The 22,325-nt window shown below is 44.9% G+C and overlaps 1 protein-coding gene across 1 annotated transcript; it reads left to right on the top strand.

Annotated features, from left to right (window-relative positions):
• The first annotated feature begins 3,018 nt into the window (after positions 1 to 3,018).
• Positions 3,019 to 21,251, top strand: tcirg1a (T cell immune regulator 1, ATPase H+ transporting V0 subunit a3a). Its single transcript, XM_042311786.1, has 15 exons — positions 3,019 to 3,269; positions 7,995 to 8,117; positions 8,791 to 8,842; positions 9,105 to 9,253; positions 9,475 to 9,570; positions 10,166 to 10,230; positions 14,681 to 14,807; positions 15,037 to 15,119; positions 15,303 to 15,396; positions 15,741 to 15,893; positions 17,485 to 17,638; positions 17,752 to 18,050; positions 18,094 to 18,115; positions 20,123 to 20,294; positions 20,664 to 21,251. Exons 2-15 carry the CDS (start codon positions 8,001 to 8,003, stop codon positions 20,746 to 20,748), a joined length of 1,668 nt encoding a protein of 555 aa, XP_042167720.1. The 5' UTR covers positions 3,019 to 3,269; positions 7,995 to 8,000; the 3' UTR covers positions 20,749 to 21,251.
• Positions 21,252 to 22,325: the final 1,074 nt, after the last annotated feature.

Raw genomic sequence — 22,325 nt, 5'->3', positions numbered from 1 at the left:
CCCGTCCCGTGGGGGGACGACACCAATCCCGTAGAGGTTTTAACAATGGTGAAACAGAGCATATCAGTTTGGATTCCAGGCTACTAGAATGCACCCAAAATATGTCATACAACAATCCTATTGTATATGGCTCATACTATGTTATTGTTGTATTTTACCTTTATTTAACTAAATCAAAGTTTATTTGTCACGTGCGCCGAATACAACAGGTGTAGACCTTACAGTGAAACGCTTACTTACAGGCTCTAACCAATAGTGTGAAAAAAAAGTGTGTGTAAGTAGGTAAGTAAAGAAATAAAACAGTAAAATGACATTTGAAAATAAGAGTAGCAAGGCTATATACAGACACCGGTTAGTCAGGCTTATTGAGGTAGTGTGTACATATAGGTATGGTTAAAGTGACTGCATATATGATGAACAGAGAGTAGCAGAAGCGTAAAAAGAGGGGTTGGCAGGTGGTGGGACACAATGCGGATAGCCCGGTTAGCCAATGTGCGGGAGCACTGGTAGGTCGGGCCAATTGAGGTAGTATGTACATGAACGTATAGTTAAAGTGACTAGGCAAGTCAGTTAAGAACAAACTCCTTTTTACAATGACAGCCTAGGAACAGTGGGTTAACTGCCTTGTTCAGGGGCAGAACGACAGATTTTTACCTTGTCAGCTCCGGGGATTCGATCTAGCAACCTTTCGGTTATTAGCCCAACACTCTAACCACTGGGCCGAGAGCCATGGGATGTGTCCCAAATGACACCCTATTCCCTATATGGTGCTGCACTACTTTTGAAAGGGGCCCTGGTCAAAGGTTGTACACGATAAAGGGAATAGGGTGCCATTTGGGACGCAAGCATTGACTGAATCACACCAAGAGACATACAAGCATATTGTAGACCATGTCCTTTCATCAATGTGTATATAGTACCTTCTAAGACCACCCATACCACACACACAAGGGAGCACAAACACAGAGGTGACTTCAGAGTGAACATTGTTGTTGTAGATATATACACTGCTCAAAAAAAATAAAGGGAACACTAAAATAATACATCCTAGATCTGAATGAATGAAATATTCTTATTAAATACTTTTTTCTTTACATAGTTGAATGTGCTGACAACAAAATCACACAAAAATGATCAATGGAAATCAAATTTATCAACCCATGGAGGTCTGGATTTGGAGTGACACTCAAAATTAAAGTGGAAAACCACACTACAGGCTGATCCAACTTTGATGTAATGTCCTTAAAATAAGTCAAAATGAGGCTCAGTAGTGTGTGTGGCCTCCACGTGCCTGTATGACCTCCCTACACCGCCTGGGCATGCTCCTGATGAGGTGGCGGATGGTCTCCTGAGGGATCTCCTCCCAGACCTGGACTAAAGCATCCACCAACTCCTGGACAGTCTGTGGTGCAACGTGGCGTTGGTGGATGGAGCGAGACATGATGTCCCAGATGTGCTCAATTGGATTCAGGTCTGGGGAACGGGTGTGCCAGTCCATAGCATCAATGCCTTCCTCTTGCAGGAACTGCTGACACACTCCAGCCACATGAGGTCTAGCATTGTCTTGCATTAGGAGGAACCCAGGGCCAACCGCACCAGCATATGGTCTCACAAGGGGTCTGAGGATCTCATCCCGGTACCTAATGGCAGTCAGGCTACCTCTGGCGAGCACATGGAGGGCTGTGCGGCCCCCCAAAGAAATGCCACCCCACACCATGACTGACCCACCGCCAAACCGGTCCTGCTGGAGGATGTTGCAGGCAGCAGAACATTCTCCATGGCGTCACCAGACTGTCACGTCTGTCACGTGCTCAGTGTGAACCTGCTTTCATCTGTGAAGAGCACAGGGCGCCAGTGGCGAATTTGCCAATGTTGTTGTTCTCTGGCAAATGCCAAACGTCCTGCACGGTGTTGGGCTGTAAGCACAACCCCCACCTGTGGACGTCGGGCCCTCCTACCACCCTCATGGAGTCTGTTTCTGACCGTTTGAGCAGACACATGCACATTTGTGGCCTGCTGGAGGTCATTTTGCAGGGCTCTGGCAGTGCTCCTCCTGCTCCTCCTTGAACAAAGGCGGAGGTAGCTGTCCTGCTGCTGGGTTGTTGCCCTCCTACGGCCTCCTCCACGTCTCCTGATGTACTGGCCTGTCTCCTGGTAGCGCCTCCATGCTCTGGACACTACGCTGACAGACACAGCAAACCTTCTTGCCACAGCTCGCATTGATGTGTCATCCTGGATGAGCTGCACTACCTGAGCCACTTGTGTGGGTTGTAGACTCCGTCTCATGCTACCACTAGAGTGAAAGCACCATCAGCATTCAAAAGTGACCAAAACATCAGCCAGGAAGCATAGGAACTGAGAAGTGGTCTGTGGTTACCACCTGCAGAACCACTCCGTTATTGGGGGTGTCTTGCTAATTGCCTATAATTTCCACCTGTTGTCTATTCCATTTGCACAACAGCATGTGGAATTTATTGTCAATCAGTGTTGCATCCTAAGTGGACAGTTTGATTTCACAGAAGTGTTCCCTTTATTTTTTTGAGCAGTGTATATATTTTTGAAACTCAGTGCCATCTTATTTTGATTAATATCGTAACAGTATCAGAATGTGGTCTTAGTCTTTACAGCTTGTGGATTTCATGTTGATTTCATGCCTTCTATTCTCCATTTCCGCGTTTAAAAAACCCCGATCCATTATGTTTATTGGACAATGTGAATGATTTTGATTAGTTGGTAAGTGATGCCATTGATTTGATGAAATTCTAATATTTGTACATTTTTAAACCCACGGTTCCATTTCAGTTTTTTTCCTTATCTTTATTTCATTATCCTATTATCCTTCATTTCTCTCTTCATGAAATTCCTGTTTCATGCATTTTTCTTTTACACATATTTTGCCAGGTGAAGAATTTGTTTTTTGGATCATCAATCAATAAACATCAAAATAATCCAATCCGCTCTCATTGTGTGGTCTGTTACATGCTTATTACACATGCCCTCTTGAGTTTGAGAGTGGAACAGTGTGACACAGAAGAAAGACAAAGGAAAACAACGACCTCAAATAGTTTCAGCCATCTTAACTTCGTTATCTAACTTGCATCTGTACTGTAGTCCCTTTGTTTACATCTCTGCAGAGTGCACGTTGTAGTCCCTTTGTTTACATCTCTGCAGAGTGCACGTTGCACCATCCCAATTGCTAGAAGGAGAAATGTTGGGATAACGTGCCCCACAGCTAACAGATCGCTACCGGGCGAGCTAGCTAGATAACGGTAAGTTACAGAAGTTCATTTTCGTTTCACGTAGCTAGCTATCACCCTACGATGAAGACATGTCGATGAAATGGTCAACCATCTCTATTTGACGGGCATGTGTACAGTTATGCTAGCCAACGTCAGCTAGCTTCTCTTTATTAGCTAGGTTATTGCTAGATGTTTTGAGGCTGATGACAGCCAGCCAGCTTAGCGTCTCCTACAGCAACGATTCGGGACATTGCTGCATGACTCAAAAGAGAGTAGTTAGCGAAATTGCCTTGTGGTGAGTAATTGTATCCTCCTAGCATCGTATCCCAGCTAGCTATGCTGAATCCGGTTAAATTTAAACTAGCTCATCACTGGCCCTAGGATTTCAGAGCTCTAGAGTCTAGTCCCAGCTTTGATGCACATGCCCTGTCTCTGCCATCAATATGGTAGCAAGGTGAACAGGCCATGGCTCGGGTGGCTGAGGTCCTTGATTGTCTTCTTGGCCTTCCTGTGACACCGGGTGCTGTAGATGTCCTGGAGGGCAGGCAGTGCGCCCCAGCTTCTGGAGAGCCCTGCTGTTGTGGGCGGTGCAATTGCTGTACCAGGCGATGATATAGCCCTACAGGATGCACTCACTGGTGCATCTGTAGAAGTTTATGAGGGCCTTAGGGGCCAAACCTAATTCCTTCAGCCTCCTGAGGTTGAAGAGGCACTGTTCGCCTTCTTCACCACGACGCTATCTGTGTGAAGGGACTATATCAAATCAAATTGTGTTTGTCACATACGCCGAACACACCAGGTGTAGACTTTACCGTGAAATGCTTAATTAAGAACCCTTTCCCAACAATGCAGAGTTAAAAAGAAAGAAAATCACCACACAAAAAAAGTAGTAAAACAATAAATAACAATAAACCTGGCTATATACAAGGAGTACCTGTACAAGTCAATGTGCAGGGGTACGAGGTAGTTAAGGTAATATGTACATGTAGGTAGGGGTAAAAGTGACTAGGCAGGATAGATAATAAAGAGTAGTAGCAGCGTATGTGAAGAATGTGAAAGTGTGTGCGTGTGTTTTGTGTGTGTGAGCATATGTAAGTGTGCATGTGTGTGTTGGAGTGTCAGTATGCAGTGGGGCAAACAAGTATTTAGTCAGCCACCAATTGTGCAAGTTCTCCCACTTAAAAAGATGAGAGAGCCTTGTAATTTTCATCAAATGTACACTTCAACTATGCCAGACAAAATTAGAAAAAAAATCCAGAAAATCACATTGTAGGATTTTTAATGAATTTATTTGCAAATTATGGTGGAAAATAAGTATTTGGTCACCTACAAACAAGCAAGATTTCTGGCTCTCACAGACCTGTAACTTCTTCTTTAAGAGGCTCCTCTGTCCTCCACTCGTTACCTGTATTAATGGCACCTGTTTGAACTTGTTATCAGTATAAAAGACACCTGTCCACAACCTCAAACAGTCACACTCCAAACTCCACTATGGCCAAGACCAAAGAGCTGTCAAAGGACACCAGAAACAAAATTGTAGACCTGCACCAGGCTGGGAAGACTGAATCTGCAATAGGTAAGCAGCTTGGTTTGAAGAAATCAACTGTGGGAGCAATTATTAGGAAATGGAAGACATACAAGACCACTGATAATCTCCCTCGATCTGGGGCTCCACGCAAGATCTCACCCCGTGGGGTCAAAATGATCACAAGAACAGTGAGCAAAAATCCCAGAACCACACAGGGGGACCTAGTGAATGACCTGCAGAGAGCTGGGACCAAAGTAACAAAGCCTACCATCAGTAACACACTACGCCGCCAGGGACTCAAATTCTGCAGTGCCAGACGTGTCCCCCTGCTTAAGCCAGTACATGTCCAGGCCCGTCTGAAGTTTGCTAGAGAGCATTTGGATGATCCAGAAGAAGATTGGGAGAATGTCATATGGTCAGATGAAACCAAAATATAATATTTTGGTAAAAACTCAACTCGTCGTGTTTGGAGGACAAAGAATGCTGAGTTGCATCCAAAGAACACCATACCTACTGTGAAGCATGGGGGTGGAAACATCATGCTTTGGGGCTGTTTTTCTGCAAAGGGACCAGGACGACTGATCCGTGTAAAGGAAAGAATGAATGGGGCCATGTATCGTGAGATTTTGAGTGAAAACCTCCTTCCATCAGCAAGGGCATTGAAGATGATACGTGGCTGGGTCTTTCAGCATGACAATGATCCCAAACACACCGCCCGGGCAACGAAGGAGTAGCTTCGTAAGAAGCATTTCAAGGTCCTGGAGTGGCCTAGCCAGTCTCCAGATCTCAACCCCATAGAAAATCTTTGGAGGGAGTTGAAAGTCTGTGTTGCCCAGTAACAGCCCCAAAACATCACTGCTCTAGAGGAGATCTGCATGGAGGAATGGGCCAAAATACCAGCAACAGTGTGTGAACCTTGTGAAGACTTACAGAAAACGTTTGACCTCTGTCATTGCCAACAAAGGGTATATAACAAAGTATTGAGATAAACTTTTGTTATTGACCAAATACTTATTTTCCACCATAATTTGCAAATAAATTCATAAAAAATCCTACAATGTGATTTTCTGGATTTTTCCCCCTCATTTTGTCTGTCATAGTTGAAGTGTACCTATGATGAAAATTACAGGCCTCTCTCATCTTTTTAAGTGGGAGATCTTGCACAATTGGTGGCTGACTAAATACTTTTTTGCCCCACTGTATGTATATGTGAGTGTGTGGGTAGTGTCCAGTGAGTGTGCATAGAGTAAATGATAGTGGAAAAAAGGGTAAATGAAATTCCAGGTAGTCATTTGATGAACTGTTCAGCAGTCTTATGGCTTGGGGGAAGAAGCTTTACAGGATCATTTTGGTCCCACACTTGCTGTGCAGTAGCAGAGAGAACAGTCTATAGCTTCGGTGGCTGATTTGTTTGACAATTTCACAGGCATTCCTCTGGATGGCAGGGAGCTTGGCCCCAGTGATGTACTGGGCCATCCGCACTACCTTCTGTGGCGCCTTGCGGTCTGATGCCAAGCAGTTGCCATACCAAGCCATGATGCAGCCAGTCATGATGCTCTCAATAGTAAAGCTGTAGAGCTTGTTGAGGATCTGAGGGCCCATGCCATTTCAGGTTGTCAGTCACGTGAACACAGAGGAACGTGAAACTTTTGACCCTCTCCACTGCGGCCTGTCAATGTGGATGGAGGCGTCCTCTCTCTGCTGTCTCCTGTAGTCCACGATCAGCTCCTTTGTTGTGTTGAGGGAGAGGTTATTTTCCTGGCACCACTCCGACCAGGGCTCTCACCTCCTCCCTGAAGGCTGCCTCGTCGCTGTTGGTAGTCAGACCTACCACTGTTGTGTCGTCAGCAAACTTGATGATTGAGTTGGAGATATGCGCCACGCAGTCATGGGTGAACAGGGAGTACAGGAGAGAGCTGAGCACGCACCCCTTTGGGGCCCCCGTGTTGAGGATCAGCATGACGGAGGTGTAGTTTCCGACACTCAGGAAGTCCAGGACCCAGTTGCACAGGGAGGGCTTCAGACCCAGGGCCCTGAGCTTAGTGATGAGCTTGGAGGGCACTATGGCGTTGAAAGAGCTGTAGTCGATGAACAGCATTCTTACATAGGTATTTCTCATGCCCAGGTGGGATAGGGCAGTGTGCAGAGCAATGGCGATTGTATCGTTCGTGGATCTGATATGCAAATTGTAGTGGGTCTAGGGTGGCAGGTAAGGTGGAGGTGATATGATCCTTGACTAGCCTCTCAAAGCACTTCATGATGACAGAAGTGAGTTCTACGGGGCGATAGTCATTTAGTTCAGTCACCTTTGCTTTCTTGGGTACAGGAACAATGGTGGCCATCTTGACGCAAGTAGGGACAACAGACTGGGATATGGAGATATGGAATATGTCCGTAAACACTCCAGCCAGCTGGTCTGCACATGCTCTGAAGACGCGGCTTGGGATGCCGTCCGGGCCGGCAGCCTTGTGAGGGTTTACACTCTAAACGACTTAGTCACGTCGTCCACAGGGAACGAGAGCACACAGTCCTCGTGAGCGTCCGTCACTATTTAATACAGCCTATGTATCTTTGCTTTGTCTCCCTCTATGTAGGTCTGAATACTTCATTATAACAATGTAATTAGATGCTAACTAGCTACTATTTATATTAGTAGTGATAGTACTTCCATATATACTAAAGTGTACTGCAGCTCTCTGATTTCCTTTTCTTATTTGCAGTACATACTGACTTTGATTTAGGTTTGAGTGACTGTAGTATTTTATCAGTCTCTCTCTCATTACCATCTCTCAATCACATGGGGTATTATCCTGTTCTCTTCCCCTCGTCCTAAACTCATTTACTGTCAGGCCATTTGTCCCGGACTCACATATCGAGAACTGAACTTTTCTGTGTTCAGTAGCTCGCTACACCTATCCCTCCTTTTTCTCCATCTTTCTCTTGATGCTTACAATGCTCTCCGGACTGTCTGTATTAGCTTTCATTTCTTTAAAAAAATGTTTACCGTTGTTTTACCAACCAGCTAGGTAAAATTGAGAAGAAACACCTTTTCTTTTTAGCCTGGTCCCAGATCTGTTTGTGCTCTTGCAAACTCCATTGCTGTCAGTGTTAAGCCAAATATGACACTCATGCTATTCTCTTTTTACAATAATGAATCTGACATTTTTAACAGGTCATTTCTAATATCTTTTAAAAGTTGATTGTTTATTTGACACTCATTTCTACAGGTCGCCATGGGCGCGTTCTTTCGGAGCGAGGAGGTGTGTCTTGTGCAGCTCTTTCTCCAATCAGGGTCAGCCTACAACTGCGTCAGCGAGCTTGGAGAGCTGGGTCTGGTCGAATTCAGAGACGTGAGTTGTTCACTTTGACATTTTAGTATTGAACATCTATTGTAATGCTGATAATAGACTAATTAGACAATAAGCTTACTTGGCTCATAAATGTATAATTAAAGTCCATACCATAGATATCCTATTAAATTACTAGAGGGCCTATGCCATCAATCCTCAAAGTTCTAGAATGGGGTGAAAATGGCAGCCATTGTGGTCAGGGAGAAATCCAAGCCAGTCAAATTGGAACGAATGGTAGTAAATGCATAGGTGATGCATTTCCTGCTTCTACTTTTAAGGCACGTAGAATAACATAAATTGTCTAAGTCCTAGCATTAACTGATTTCAGCCAGTGTATGGCTGTGGATGGACTGCATTGTTTGAACGGAGTGTTGGCATATTGGCAGTTAATTTGAAAAAACAATGGAATCATTCCTCTTAGACTGTATGGTTAGCTAGCTAACAAACATACAGGGCAGATAATCTTCACATTCATTGTTTTACACAATTATCTTATTACATCACTGGCAAACTATGGTTGGCCAATGCCCTTACCAACATGGCTGACCGTTTAATCTGTCATAAGAAGCTTCACATTCATTCTAGTATTCTAATTCCTAATTCTTCTCCTCTTCCTCCTTCTCCTCCTTCCTCTCTTCCTCTCCACTCGAACCCCAATGTCAACTCGTTCCAGAGGAAGTTTGTGAACGAGGTGCGGCGCTGTGAGGAGATGGAGAAGTCCTTCAGTGAGTCTCTGACCTCTGACCTTCACACCATACGATCAGAGAGCACTCTCATATGGGATATTCATCAAGCCTCCTCCTCTACACATCTCCTCTACACATACAAATCTGCATCTGATATCCACTTGCTCCCTCATTCCTCTTCCACTCTCCTTTTCTGCACATCTTCTATTCCTTCGCCATCCCTCCATCCACCCTTCGGTTCATCATCCCTTCATTCATCTCTCCACCTCACCTTTCCTTCTCTTCATCCCCCTCTCCCCAGCGTACCTGGAGCAGGAGATCGGCCGGTCCCTGTTCCCCCCGCTGGCGGGTCCTCTCCCCACCCCCAGCCCTGTGCCCTCCGCTCCCCAGCCCAGAGAACTCATGGCCATCGAGGAGGAGAGCGAGAGGCTAGCCAGGGAGCTACGAGAGGTGAAGACGGGGAGGTAGAGAAGCGAGGAGGGGGGAGAAAACGGGAGAGGAGTGAGGGGGAGGGAAGAGGGAAAGATACTGAGAAGGGGAGAGGCACTGTTTTGCAATTTACACTACGGGACCATATACAACTGTATTCCAGGCTGTTTGTATTCCTTTCATTGTCTGGGCTCTTCATACTCTGACCACTGTTCTGCTGTGCTGCTGTCTGATTGGTCCAGGTGTCCAGGAACAGAGACAGCCTGATGAACCAGCTGATCCAGCTCAGCCAATACAGAGGGGTTTTGATCCAGACACAGTCCCTCACAGTCTCACAGGTATGAACTACAGATCCCACCATGGTCTCTAACCACCTCACAGGTATGAACTACAGATCCCACTATGGTCTCTAACCACCTCACAGGTATGAACTACAGATCCCGGCATGGTCTCAAACCACCTCACAGGTATGAACTACATATCCCAGTATTCTCTCTGCTGCTCTGGGGTCAGCCATTGTTTCACTCACACGCTCTTGGAATTATGAGTGTCCAATGTCAAAAACAATTCAAGTAAACCTCTTAAGTTATTTTCAAACGGGATGGGCTAAGTTTCCTAGGAACTCATGAACACAGCAGTATGGAAAAGCATGGATTTCTTTAGCCCGAGCTTTCGTTCCCCTTTCATTCTGATGAAGGCCATTGACGGCTGAAACATCAGGATTTTACCTCGAATTAGATAAATAAAGGATAAAGATTTGAATTTTAAGCGAGTGTTGCACCTATTCCTTCCAAACGTTCTTATAATTTTTGGTTGTACTTAGTCTCTCATTGGTTGAGCGCCTTGTACTTAGTCTCATTGGTTGAGCGCCTTGACTTAGTCTCTCATTGGTTGAGCGCCTTCCACTCTTCTCCTATCTCTCTCTCCCGTCAGGCTCCGCCTCCCTCTTCTCTGGAGACTGCTGCATTACTGGACAACAGACAAGACATCAGGCTGAGGTGGCATGTATATCAGAGGAGGCTGGTGGGATGAGCTATAGGAGGACAGGCTCATTGTAAAGACTGGAATGGAATTAATTGAACGGTATCAAACATATGGAAACCACGTTTGACTCCGTTCCTTTAATTCCATTCCAGCCATTACAATGAGTCCGTCCTCATATAGCTCCTCTCACCAGCCTTCTCTGATATCAATGGCTTCATTGTCAATGGCTGCGTCTCAAGTAGCACCCTGTTTCCTATACAGTGGTCTGGCTCTGGTCACAAGTAATGCACTATAAAGGCAATTGGGGGCCATAGGGTGCCATTTAGGAAGAACACAATATCAATAGACTTTCCCTACTGGCATGACAAGCAGCTGTCATATAGTTTGCATTGCAATATATTAAAGAGAATATGTGATAAGCAATAGTGGTTGCGTCCCAAGTGGCATCCTATTCCCTAAGGGCCCTGGTCAAAACAAGTACACTATATACTGGGGCGGCAGGTAGTCTAGTGGTTAGAGCGTTGGACTAGTAACTGAAAGGTTGCTAGATCGAATCCCTAAGCTGACAAGTAACCGTTGGACTAGTAACCGAAAGGTCGCTAGATCGAATCCCTGAGCTGACAAGGTAAAAATCTGTCGTTCTGCCCCTGAACAAGGCAGTTAACCCACTGTTCCCAGTTTTTTTTCTTTTCTTTTTTCACCTTTATTTAACCAGGTAGGCTAGTTGAGAACAAGTTCTCATTTGCAACTTGCGACCTGGCCAAGATAAAGCAAAGCAATTCGACACATACAACAACACAGAGTTACACATGGAATAAACATAACATAGTCAATAATGCAGTAGAACAAAAGAAAACAAAAAGTCTATATACAGAGAGTGCAAATGAGGTAAGATAGGGGAGTTAAGGCAATAAATAGGCCATGGTGGCGAAGTAATTACAATTTAGCAATTAAACATTGGAATGGTAGATGTGCAGAAGATGAATGTGCAAGTAGGGATACTGGGGTGCAAAGTAGCAAGATAAATAAATAAATACAGTATGGGGATGAGGTAGGTAGATAGATGGGCTGTTTACAGATGGGCTATGTACAGGTGCAGTGATCTGTGAGCTTTTCTGACAGCTGGTTCTTAAAGCTAGTGAGGGAGACATGAGTCTCCAGCTTCAGAGATTTTTGCAGTTCGTTCCAGTCATTGGCAGCAGAGAACTGGAAGGAAAGACGACCAAAGGAGGAATTGGCTTTGGGGGTGACCAGTGAGATATACCTGCTGGAGCGCGTGCTACAAGTGGGTGCTGTTATGGTGACCAGTGAGCTGAGATAAGGCGGGGCTTTACCTAGCAGAGACTTGTAGATAACCTGTAGCCAGTGGATTTGGCGACGAGTATGAAGTGAGGGCCAACCAACGAGAGCGTACAGGTCGCAATGGTGGGTAGTGTATGAGGCTTTGGTGACAAAACGGATGGCACTGTGATAGACTGCATCCATTTGTTGAGTAGAGTGTTTGAGGCTATTTTATACATGACATCACCGAAGTCGAGGATCGATAGGATGGCCAGTTTTACGAGGGTATGTTTGGCAGCATGAGTGAAGGATGCTTTGTTGCGATATAGGAAGCCGATTCTAGATTTAATTTTGGATTGGAGATGCTTAATGTGAGTCTGGAAGGAGAGTTTGCAGTCTAACCAGACACCTAGGTATTTGTAGTTGTCCCCGTATTTAAGTCAGAGCCGTCCAGAGTAGTGATGCTGGACGGGCGAGCAGGTGCGGGCAGTGATTGATTGAATAGCATGCATTTAGTTTTACTTGCGTTTAAGAGCAGTTGGAGGCCACGGAAGGAGAGTTGTATGGCATTGAAGCTCGTCTGGAAGTTAGTTAACACAGTGTCCAAAGAGGGGCCAGAAGTATACAGAATGGTGTCGTCTGCGTAGAGGTGGATCAGAGAATCACCAGTAGCAAGAGCAACATCATTGATGTATACAGAGAAGAGAGTCGGCCCGAGAATTGAACCCTGTGGCACCTCCATAGAGACTGCCAGAGGTCCGGACAACAGGCCCCCTGATTTGACACACTGAACTCTATCAGAGAAGTAGTTGGTAAACCAGGCGAGACAATCATTTGAGAAACCAAGGCTGTCGAGTCTGCCAATAAGAATGTGGTGATTGACAGAGTCGAAAGCCTTGGCCAGGTCGATGAATACGGCTGCACAGTAATGTCTCTTATCGATGGCGGTTATGATGTCGTTTAGGACCTTGAGCGTGGCTGAGGTGCACCCATGACCAGCTCGGAAACCAGATTGCATAGCGGAGAAGGTACGGTGGGGTTCGAAATGGTCGGTAATCTGTTTGTTAACTTTCGAAGACAGGGTAGGATAGATATAGGTCTGTAGCAGTTTGGGTCTAGAGTGTCACCCCCTTTGAAGAGGGGGATGACCGCGGTAGCTTTCCAATCTTTGGGAATCTCAGACAATACAAAAGTGAGGTTGAACAGGCTAGTAATAGGGGTTGCAACAATTTCGGCAGATAATTTTAGAAAGAGAGGGTCCAGATTGTCTAGCCCGGCTGATTTGTAGGGGTCCAGATTTTGCAGCTCTTTCAGAACATCAGCTATCTGGATTTGGGTGAAGGAGAACTGGTGGGGGCTTTGGCGGGTTGCTGTGGAGGGTGCTGGGCAGTTGACCGATGTAGGGGTAGCCAGGTGGAAAGCATGGCCAGCCGTAGAGAAATGCTTATTGAAATTCTCAATTATAGTGGATTTATCGGTGGTGACAGTGTTTCCTAGCCTCAGAGTAGTGGGCAGCTGGGAGGAGGTGCTCTTATTCTCCATGGACTTTACAGTGTCCCAGAACTTTTTTGAGTTAGTACTACAGGATGCAAATTTCTGTTTGAAAAAGCTAGCCTTATCTTTCCTATCTGCCAGTGTATATTTGTTCCTAACTTCCCTGAAAAGTTGCATATCACGGGGGCTATTTGATGCTAATGCAGAACGCCACAGGATGTTTTTGTGCTGGTCAAGGGCAGACAGGTCTGGAGTGAATATCGAGATATACCCTTAATGTGTTCCTAGTTGAATTTTTTTTTGAATGGGGCATGCTTATTTAAGATGGTGAGGAAGGCACTTTTAAAGAATAGTCAGGCATTATCTACTGACGGGATGAGGCCAATGTCATTCCAGGATAGGTCGATTAGAAAGGCCTGCTCGCAGAAGTGTTTTAGGGAGCGTTTGACAGGGATGAGGGGTGGACGTTTGGTTGCAGACCCATTACGGATGCAGGCAATGAGGCAGTGATCGCTGAGATCTTGATTGAAAACAGCAGAGGTGTATTTGAAGGGTGAGTTAGTTAGGATGACATCTATGAGGGTGCTTGTGTGTATGGATTTGGGGTTGTACCTGGTAGGTTCATTGATCATTTGTGTGAGATTGAGGGCATCAAGCTTAGATTGTAGGATGGCCGGGGTGTTAATCATGTCCCAGTTTAGGTCACCTAGTAGCACAAGCTCAGAAGATAAATGGGGGGCAATCAATTCACATATGGTATCGAGGGCACAGCTGGGGGCAGAGGGAGGTCTATAGCAAGCGGCAACAGTGAGAGACTTGTTTCTGGAAAGGCAAATTTTTAGAATTAGAAGCTCAAATTGTTTGGGTACAGACTTGGATAGTAATACAGAACACTGCAGGCTATCTTTGCAGTAGATTGCAACACCGCCCCCTTTGGCAGTTCTATCTTGGCGGAAAATGTTATAGTTAGCGATGGAGATTTCAGGGTTTTTGGTGGTTTTCCTAAACCGGGATTCAGACACGGCTACGACATCCGGGTTGGCAGAGTGTGCTAAAGCAGTGAGTAAAACAAACTTACGGAGCAGGCTTCTAATGTTCACATGCATGAAACCAAGGCTTTTGTTGTTACAGAAGTCAACAAATGAGAGCACCTGGGGAGTGGGAGTGGAGCTAGGCACTACAGGACCTGGATTAACCTCTACATCACCAGAGGAACAGAGGAGAAGTAGGATAAGGGTACGGCTAAAGGCTATACGAACTGGGTGTCTAGCACGTTTGGAACAGAGCGTAAAAGGAGCAGGTTTCTGGGCATGATAGCATAGATTCAAGGCATAATGTACAGACAAAGGTAAGGTAGGATGCGAGTACATTGGAGGTAAACATTTGGGACACTACCAGTCAAGAGGAGAAAAAATGAAAGATATTTGGTCACACTTTATTTGGATAGTCCGGATTTTCAATCTGTAGATGGTCATACTATCAACAAACTATCAGTTGATGAGCAACTGCTTGCTAAGGTTAGGTTAAGGGTTAAAGTTAGGGTTAGAGTAAGGGTTAAGGTTAGGTTTAGAATAAGGGTTAGAAGATAGCTGGTTGAAATGTTACTGATAGTCTGTAGACAGATGGACTATCCAAATGAGGTGTTACCTGATATTTTCCCTCACTTGTCTTCTTCCACCTCCTTCCCAGTTTTGTGTCTGGCGTGGTCCACCCGTGGAAGGTTCCGTCATTTGAGCGGCTGCTATGGCGAGCGCGCCGCGGTTACATCATCGTCGACTTCAGGGAGATGGACGAGAGGCTGGAGAGTCCTGAAACGGTAAGAAATGAAAGGGGGAGATAAGACGGATGAATGCAAGGAGGGAAGGAGGGAGGGAAATAAGGAATTAAGATGGACGAGTAAAGGAAATATTGTTGGAAGATCATATTATTATGAGTGTTCCGTTATGAAGATTGGATGTATTTCCCTTGCCTGACAGTAAGCAAAAATGTTTTTTTCCCCTTTCTAAATCCCACTTCCTTACTTCATTCTTTGCGATCAATCACAGGGTGAGATGGTCCAGTGGACAGTCTTCCTCATCTCTTTCTGGGGTGAGCAGATTGGACAGAAAGTCAAGAAGATCTGTGATTGGTTAGTGAGAGCAGGTCCAAAGCTTACAACAATTTTCAGTTCCATGTTGTTGGAATGTTGAATTTATTGTCTAATCAAATGATTCTTGGTCTTCTTTTTTTTTCTTACCCCTTCCCTATCGCTCGCTCTCTCTCTTTCTTTCTCTCTTACTTTCCTCTCTCTTTCTTCTTCTGTCCCTCTCAGTTTCCACACCCACACCTTTGACTACCCAGAGGGCACGACGGAGAGAGAGAAGATTCTGCACGGGCTGCAGGGAAGGATAGTAGACATCAAAACGGTAAGAAAAGGGAGGGATTGAGAGAGAGATGGACAGAGACTAACAGATAATTTTGAGCTGGAACAGTCATTATCTCTCAGTTTTCCGTGTCTTTGTCAGTCGTCAACAATGTTGGGTGGATATCAGGCTACACCTGCTCTATCTGTTCTACTTCTATGGCACCACCCAGGTTTGTTAACCCCTTTCTTCTCTCCATGATTTATTTCAGGTCTCCCAGACAGGAGGTTCTGCCCTAGTGGAAGGTGTTCTGTCCATATCACTAGAATGGTTCTCGTTCTATTTCTATGAATTCTATGTATTCTGTGTTTATTAAACCCCTTCCTTCCCTCCATGGTTTCCCTCAGGTCCTCTCCCAGACGGAACATTACCTGCAGCAGTTGCTGTGTCGCTCGGTGGCACTGCTGCCCCAGTGGAAGGTGCGGGTCCAGAAGTGTAAGGCCGTTCAGGCCGTGCTCAACCTCTGCAGCCCCTCCGTCACTGACAAGATAGAGGGAACGGTGAGAGAGGAGGAGGGGGGAGGGGAGGAGATAGAGAAGCCGCCAGTTGCCCCTCCCTACTCTCACTCTCTTTTTCTTTCTTTTGTAGGCCCTCAGATCAATTTCCAAAAACATTTATTTTTTAATTTTTTAGGAACTCAGTCTGGGTCTCAACTTACTGTTGCAAGTTAGAATAGTAGAATATACAAGGTGCAAGTAGAATATAGTAGATTATACAAGGTGCAAGTAGAATATAGTAGAATATACAAGGTGCAATTTCTACATTTGTTCATGCATCCGCAGTTTTTCTCTTGTTATTTCAGTCACTGACAGTCACTCAATTATTCATGTCAGATCATCATTTTGGCTGCATACCGGCAGAATTGCACGAAAATTGCTTAAAACTGCACAAATGTATCTCCACTCCATGGCAAAATGGGTAGAATTGCATGAGATCGGTTATAAAATTGCTACATTTTCTCTCCACCCCATGGCAAAATTTGTAAAATTGCAGAAAACTTGCTTTAAAACTGCAACATTTGCTAAATGTGTAGAACTTTAAAATGTACATTTTTCTCTCCACTGTCAAAACTAAATCTCGCTTAGGGCCCACAAAAGGCTAGGGCCAGCCCTGACTACTGGTAAAATGTTTTTAGTTAAGATAATTAAGTATACTGACCAAAAATATGTGTGGGTCCCAATTTTCATGAGCTGAAATAAAAAATTCCAGAAATGTTCGATACACACAAAAATCTTATCTCTCTAAAATGTTGTGCACAAATTGGTTTATATCCCTGTTAGTGAGCATTTCTCATTGCCAAGATAATCCATCCACCTGACAGGTGTAACATATCAAGAAGATGGTTAAATAGCATGATCATTACACAGGTGCACCTTGTGCTGGGGACAATAAAAGACCACTCTTAAATGTGCAGATTTGTCAAACAACACAATGCCACAGATGTCTCAAGTTTTGAGGGAGCGTGCAATTGGCATGCTGACTACAGGAATGTCCAGCACAGCTGTTGCCAGAGAATTGAATGTTAATTTCTCTACCATAAGCCGCCTCCAATGTGCTCATCGTCCTCACCAGGGTCTTGACCTGACTGCAGTTTGGCATTGTAACCGACTCCAGCGTGAAAATGCTCACCTTCGATGGCCACTGGCACGCTGGGGAAGTGTGGTCTTCACGGATGAATCCCGGTGGCATCGCGTGCGAAAGCAATTTGCTGAGGTCAACGTTGTGAACAGAGTGCCCCATGTTGGCGGTGGGGTTATGGTATGGGAAGGCATAAGCTACGGACAACGAACACAATTGCATTTTACAAATGGTTATTTGAATGCACAGAGATACCATGACGAGATCCTGAGACCCATTGTCGTGCCATTCATCCTCCTTCATCACCTCATGTTTCAGCATGATAATGCATGTCCCCATGTTGCAAGGATCTGTACACAATTCCTGGAAGCTGAAAATGTTGACCCCGCTGACCCTGGTGCTAGAGGGGTTACCCAGCTGGATGTTGAATGTTTGAAGGGGTAAGGGACTATAAAAAGTTTGGGAACCACTGCTTTAGGCAATAACAGGTATAATTCTCTCTCTCTCCCCCAGAGGAAGAACAATAGTGGTGTGGACTCATTCTATAACCGCCTCCCGGACCCAAGCACCCCTCCTCCCACCCTCTTCCACACCAACTCCTTCACAGCCGGCTTCCAGAGCATCGTAGACGCATACGGTGTTGCCAGATACAGAGAGGTCAACCCAGGTATACACACACACACACACCAGCAAACTAAACAGGCATCCCCCAACTCTGTCAACCCTAACTCTTTCTCTGTATGATTTTTGTGTTTGTCCCTCCTGTGTCTCCGTCCGTAGCGGTGTACACCATTATCACCTTCCCCTTCCTGTTTGCGGTGATGTTTGGGGACGTGGGCCACGGCCTCCTCATGACCATGGCCGCTCTCTGGATGGTGCTGCAGGAGAGAGACCTCAAACTCAGGACCAACGACAACGGGGTACACACACCTTACCACTCTCCTCGTGGATGGTACTACAGGAGAAAGACCAGAGGACTGGAGCTGATGCTAGAGCCTCTTCCCGGGAAGAGGAAATGTGTGTTGGAAAATGAAGTATTTCAACTGGCCCAGCCACACACTGTACCCCTCTTGCCCTCTTGACCTCATCCAATTGAAGAGCATCTCCCCCCCCCTCTCCCAGATCTGCCAGATGATGTTTGGTGGTCGGTATCTGATTCTGCTGATGGGTCTTTTCTCTATCTACACCGGAGTGTTTCAGTAGAGGTACTGGTACAACGAGTGTTTCAGTAGAGGCCTCAGCCCCTTCCCCTCGGGATGGCGCCTGCAACCTATGTTCCAACACTACAACTGGAGGTAAATGGATACACACACCTACAGTACCAGTCAAAAGTTTGGACACACCAACTCATTCCAGGGTTTTTCTTTACTTGTACTATTTTCTACATTGTGGAATAATAGTGACGACGTCAGAACGATGACATTACACATATGGAATCATGTAGTAACCAAAAAAGTGTTAAACAAATCAAACTATATTTTATATTAGAAGTAGCCACCCTTTGCCTTGATGACAGCTTTGCACACTCTTGGCATTCTCTCAACCAGTTTCATGAGGTAGTCACCTGGAATGCACTTCAATTAACGTGTGCCTTGTTAAAAGTTAATTTGTGGAATTTCTTTCCTTAATGCTTTTGAGCCAATCAGTTGTGTTGTGACATGGTAGGGGTGGTATACAGAAGATAGTCCTATTTGGTAAAAGACCAAGTCCGTATTATGGCAAGAACAGCTTAAATAAGCAAAGAGAAATGACAGTCCATCATAACTTTAAAGCATGAAGGTCGGCCAATCCGGAAAATTTGAAGAACTTTGAAAATTTCTTAAAGTGCAGTCGCAAAAACCATCAAGCGCTATGATGAAACTGCCTCTCATGAGGACCGCCACAGGAAAGGAAGACCCAGAGTTACCTCTGCTGCAGAGGATAAGTTCATTTGAGTTACCAGCCTCAGAAATTGCAGCCCAAATAAATGCTTCACAGAGTTCAAGTAACAGACACATTTCAACATCAACTGTTCAGAGGAGACAGTGTGAATCAGGCCTTAATGATCAAATTGCTGCAAAGAAACCACTACTAAAGGACACCAATAAGAAGAAGAGACTTGCTTGGACCAAGAAGCCCGGGCAATGGACATTAGACCGGTGGAAATCTGTCCTTTGGTCTGATGAGTCCAAGTTATAGATTTTTGGTTCCAACCGCCGTGTCTTTGTGAGACGCAGAGTAGGTGAACGAATGATCTCTGCATATGTGGTTCCCACTGTGAAGCATGGAGGAGGTGTGGGGGTGCTTTGCTGGTGATGCTGTCTGTGATTTATTTATATTCAAGGCACACTTAACCAGTATGGCTACCACAGCATTCTGCAGCAATACGCCATCCCATCTGGTTTGTGTTTAGTGGGATTATCATTTGTTTTTCAACAGGACAATGACCCAACACACCTCAAGGGCTATTTGACCAAGAAGGAGAGTGATGGTGCTGCATCAGATGATCTGGCCTCCACAATCACCCGACCTTCAACACAAGTTGAGTTCTGAGATGGTTTGGGATGAGTTGGACCGCAAGGTGAAGGAAAAGCAACCAACAAGTGCCCAGTAAGTGCTCAGCATATGTGGGAACTCCTTCAAGACGCTTCGAAAAGCATTTCTCATGAAGAGAGAGAATGCCATGTGTGCAAAGCTGTCATCAAGGCAAAGGGTGGCTACTTTGAAGAATCTAAAATATATTTTGATTTAACACTTTTTGGGTTACTACATGATTCCATATGTGTTAAATTTCATAGTTTGTCTTCACTGTAGAAAATAGTAAAAATAAAGAAAAACCCTTGAATGAGCAGATGTCCAAACTTTTGACTGGTACTCTATATAAAAAAAAAGAGGCCACATGTATTTGCTTTTTGCATACTGGTTCTTTCAAGACAACAGAGAACTCTGGAAAAAAACGAGATCAAATCATGTGAGCTTCAAGAGCTCTAGAAAGATGACAGGGTTTCCGTCCTGGAATTCTGACTTGGATGACCATTCAAAACTATTTTTCAGTCTAAGCTAGTTTTTCTCCGAGTTACCAGTTGTCTCGAACGCACTGAAGTCAGAGATTTCAGAGTTCCCAGTTGCTTTGAACACGGCATAATACCAGTTGTGTGTGTGTGTGTTGCAGAGCTGTCGGAGGTGCTATGGGTGATGGTGATACGCATCAGCCTGTCGTGGCAGGGCTACATGGGATCTGTAGTTCTAGCAGTCATCTTTTCCTTCTTTGCCACACTCACCGTCTCCGTCCTGCTCGTCATGGAGGGGCTGTCCGCCTTCCTGCACGCGCTCAGATTGCACTGGTGGGTCACAATGTGTTCCATCTCTCTTAGGTCATTCACACACCGTTGCCCATCGATGTCTTCCATCTCTCACCCTCACACAGGCGTACAAACACATGAAATAATGCACACACAACCAGTGGATTTCTATCCCACGCCCAACACAACACACACGGGGATGTATGAAACTTCTCAGCCCGAAGTGTCGCAGAATTGTGAACGTGTCGGTGGCGCGGACTGGTAAGACGCTTCGGGAGCGCAGTCACGTGTGCTAGCAAAGCGGAGGTCCTTGGTTCGAGCCTCGGCGCAAGTCATGTCAGGAGGAAGTGGTAGTCGCTGAATAAGCAGCGTGACGGCCATCCCTAATATTCCCATTGTCTTTCTTCCCAGGGTGGAGTTCCAGAATAAGTTCTACAGTGGAACGGGATACAAGCTCAACACTTTCTCCTTCTCCTCCAACCTGAACCCTCTATAGGACATTGTTACAGAGGAAGTACTCTACCTACATATATATATGTACCCAACAGAAGCATGTATAAAGTTGTTCTATATACCGCTTTCAAACACAAGACATTATGTTACAAATGAAGTACTGACAGATATAGGGTGTCTGGAATGGCAACCTATCCCTTATATAGTGCACTACTTTTGACAAGAGCCCTATGAACCCTGGTCAAAGGTAGTGCACTATATGGGGAATAGGGTTCCGTTTCAGATGCATCCATAGACTAATAAAAATTGATCAAACCATAGCTTATCTTGCATATGGTATCATATTTGAAAAGGAGGGGAACTTGTGTATATAGTCAGCGTTTAGTTTTTGACTTGCAGTTTCTCTTTAATGATGAGCCTACAACAGAGATGGCGACTGTAGGAGTGCACTACGTTTCCCAGGGACCACTGGGACACCGTTTTGTGCATGGGAGCCTTCTATGTTTTAACCACTTATAAATGAATGCCATTAAATAATGGTTTTATAATCCCTAAAATCTTATGGATTGTAGTGGATTTTCAGTAGAGACAATGTATGAACACTGCAGCCAACATGCATGATATCTTACAGTACCAGTCAAAAGTTGAAACACCTACTCATTCCATACATCTTTTTAAAGCCATTTTCTACATTGTAGCATAATATTGAAGACATCAAAACTATGGAATCGTGTAGCAAAAAGTGTTAAATCAAAATATATTTTATGAGATTCTTCAAAGTCGCCACCCTTTGTCTTGACAGCTTTGCACACTCTTGACATTCTTCTTGAGGTTGTCACCTGGAATGCATTTCAATTAACAGGTGTGCCTCGTTAAAAGTTAAGGAAAGAGATTCCACAAATTAATACGTTTGAGCCAATCAGTTGCGTTGTATTTTGTAAAAGACCAAGTCCATATTATGGCTAGAACAGCTCATATAAGCAAAGAGAAACAACAGTCCATTACTTTAAGACATGGTCAGTCAATGTGGAAAATTTGAAAGTTTCTTCAATGCAGTCACAAAAACCATCAAGCGCTATGATGAAACTGGCTCCCATGAGGACCGCCACAGGAAAGGAAGACCCAGAGTTACCTCTGCTGCAGAGGATAAATTCATTTGAGTTACCAGCCTCAGAAATTGCAGCACAAATATATGCTTCACACATTTCAACATCGACTGTTCAGAGGAGACTGCGTGAATCAGGCCTTAATAGTCAAATTGCTGCAAACAAACCACTACTAAAGGACACCAATAATAAGAAGAGACTTGGCTTGGACCAAGAAGCACGTACAATGGACATTAGACCGGTGGAAATCCGTCCTTTGGTCTGATGAGTCCCAAGTTTGAGATTTTTGGTTCCAACCGGTGTTTGTGAGACGCAGTGTAGGTGAACAGATCTCAGCATGTGTGATTCCCACTGTGAAGCATGGAGGTGGTGGTGCGATGGTGTTTTGCTGGTGACATGGTCAGTGATTTATTTAAAATTCAAGACACACTTAACCAGCATGGCTACCACAGCATTCTACAGCGATATCCCATCTGGTTTGTGCTTAGTTGGGACTATCATTTGTTTTTCAACA

The sequence above is a fragment of the Oncorhynchus tshawytscha genome, linkage group LG34, assembly GCF_018296145.1.
Source record: "Oncorhynchus tshawytscha isolate Ot180627B linkage group LG34, Otsh_v2.0, whole genome shotgun sequence".
NCBI lineage: Eukaryota > Metazoa > Chordata > Actinopteri > Salmoniformes > Salmonidae > Oncorhynchus > Oncorhynchus tshawytscha.
Note: the sequence above shows the minus strand (reverse complement) of the source record. Positions and strands in the feature narration are given on the sequence as shown.

What these genes read in the sequence shown, in the direction of transcription:
- tcirg1a (XM_042311786.1), top strand. Translation starts at nt 8,001, where the DNA reads ATGGGCGCGTTCTTTCGGAGCGAGGAGGTGTGTCTTGTGCAGCTCTTT. An exon ending in AGACAAGACATCAGGCTGAG is followed by an intron (nt 10,231 to 14,680) that starts GTGGCATGTATA and finishes CCTCCTTCCCAG; the next exon opens with TTTTGTGTCTGGCGTGGTCC. An exon ending in GTCAAGAAGATCTGTGATTG is followed by an intron (nt 15,120 to 15,302) that starts GTTAGTGAGAGC and finishes TGTCCCTCTCAG; the next exon opens with TTTCCACACCCACACCTTTG.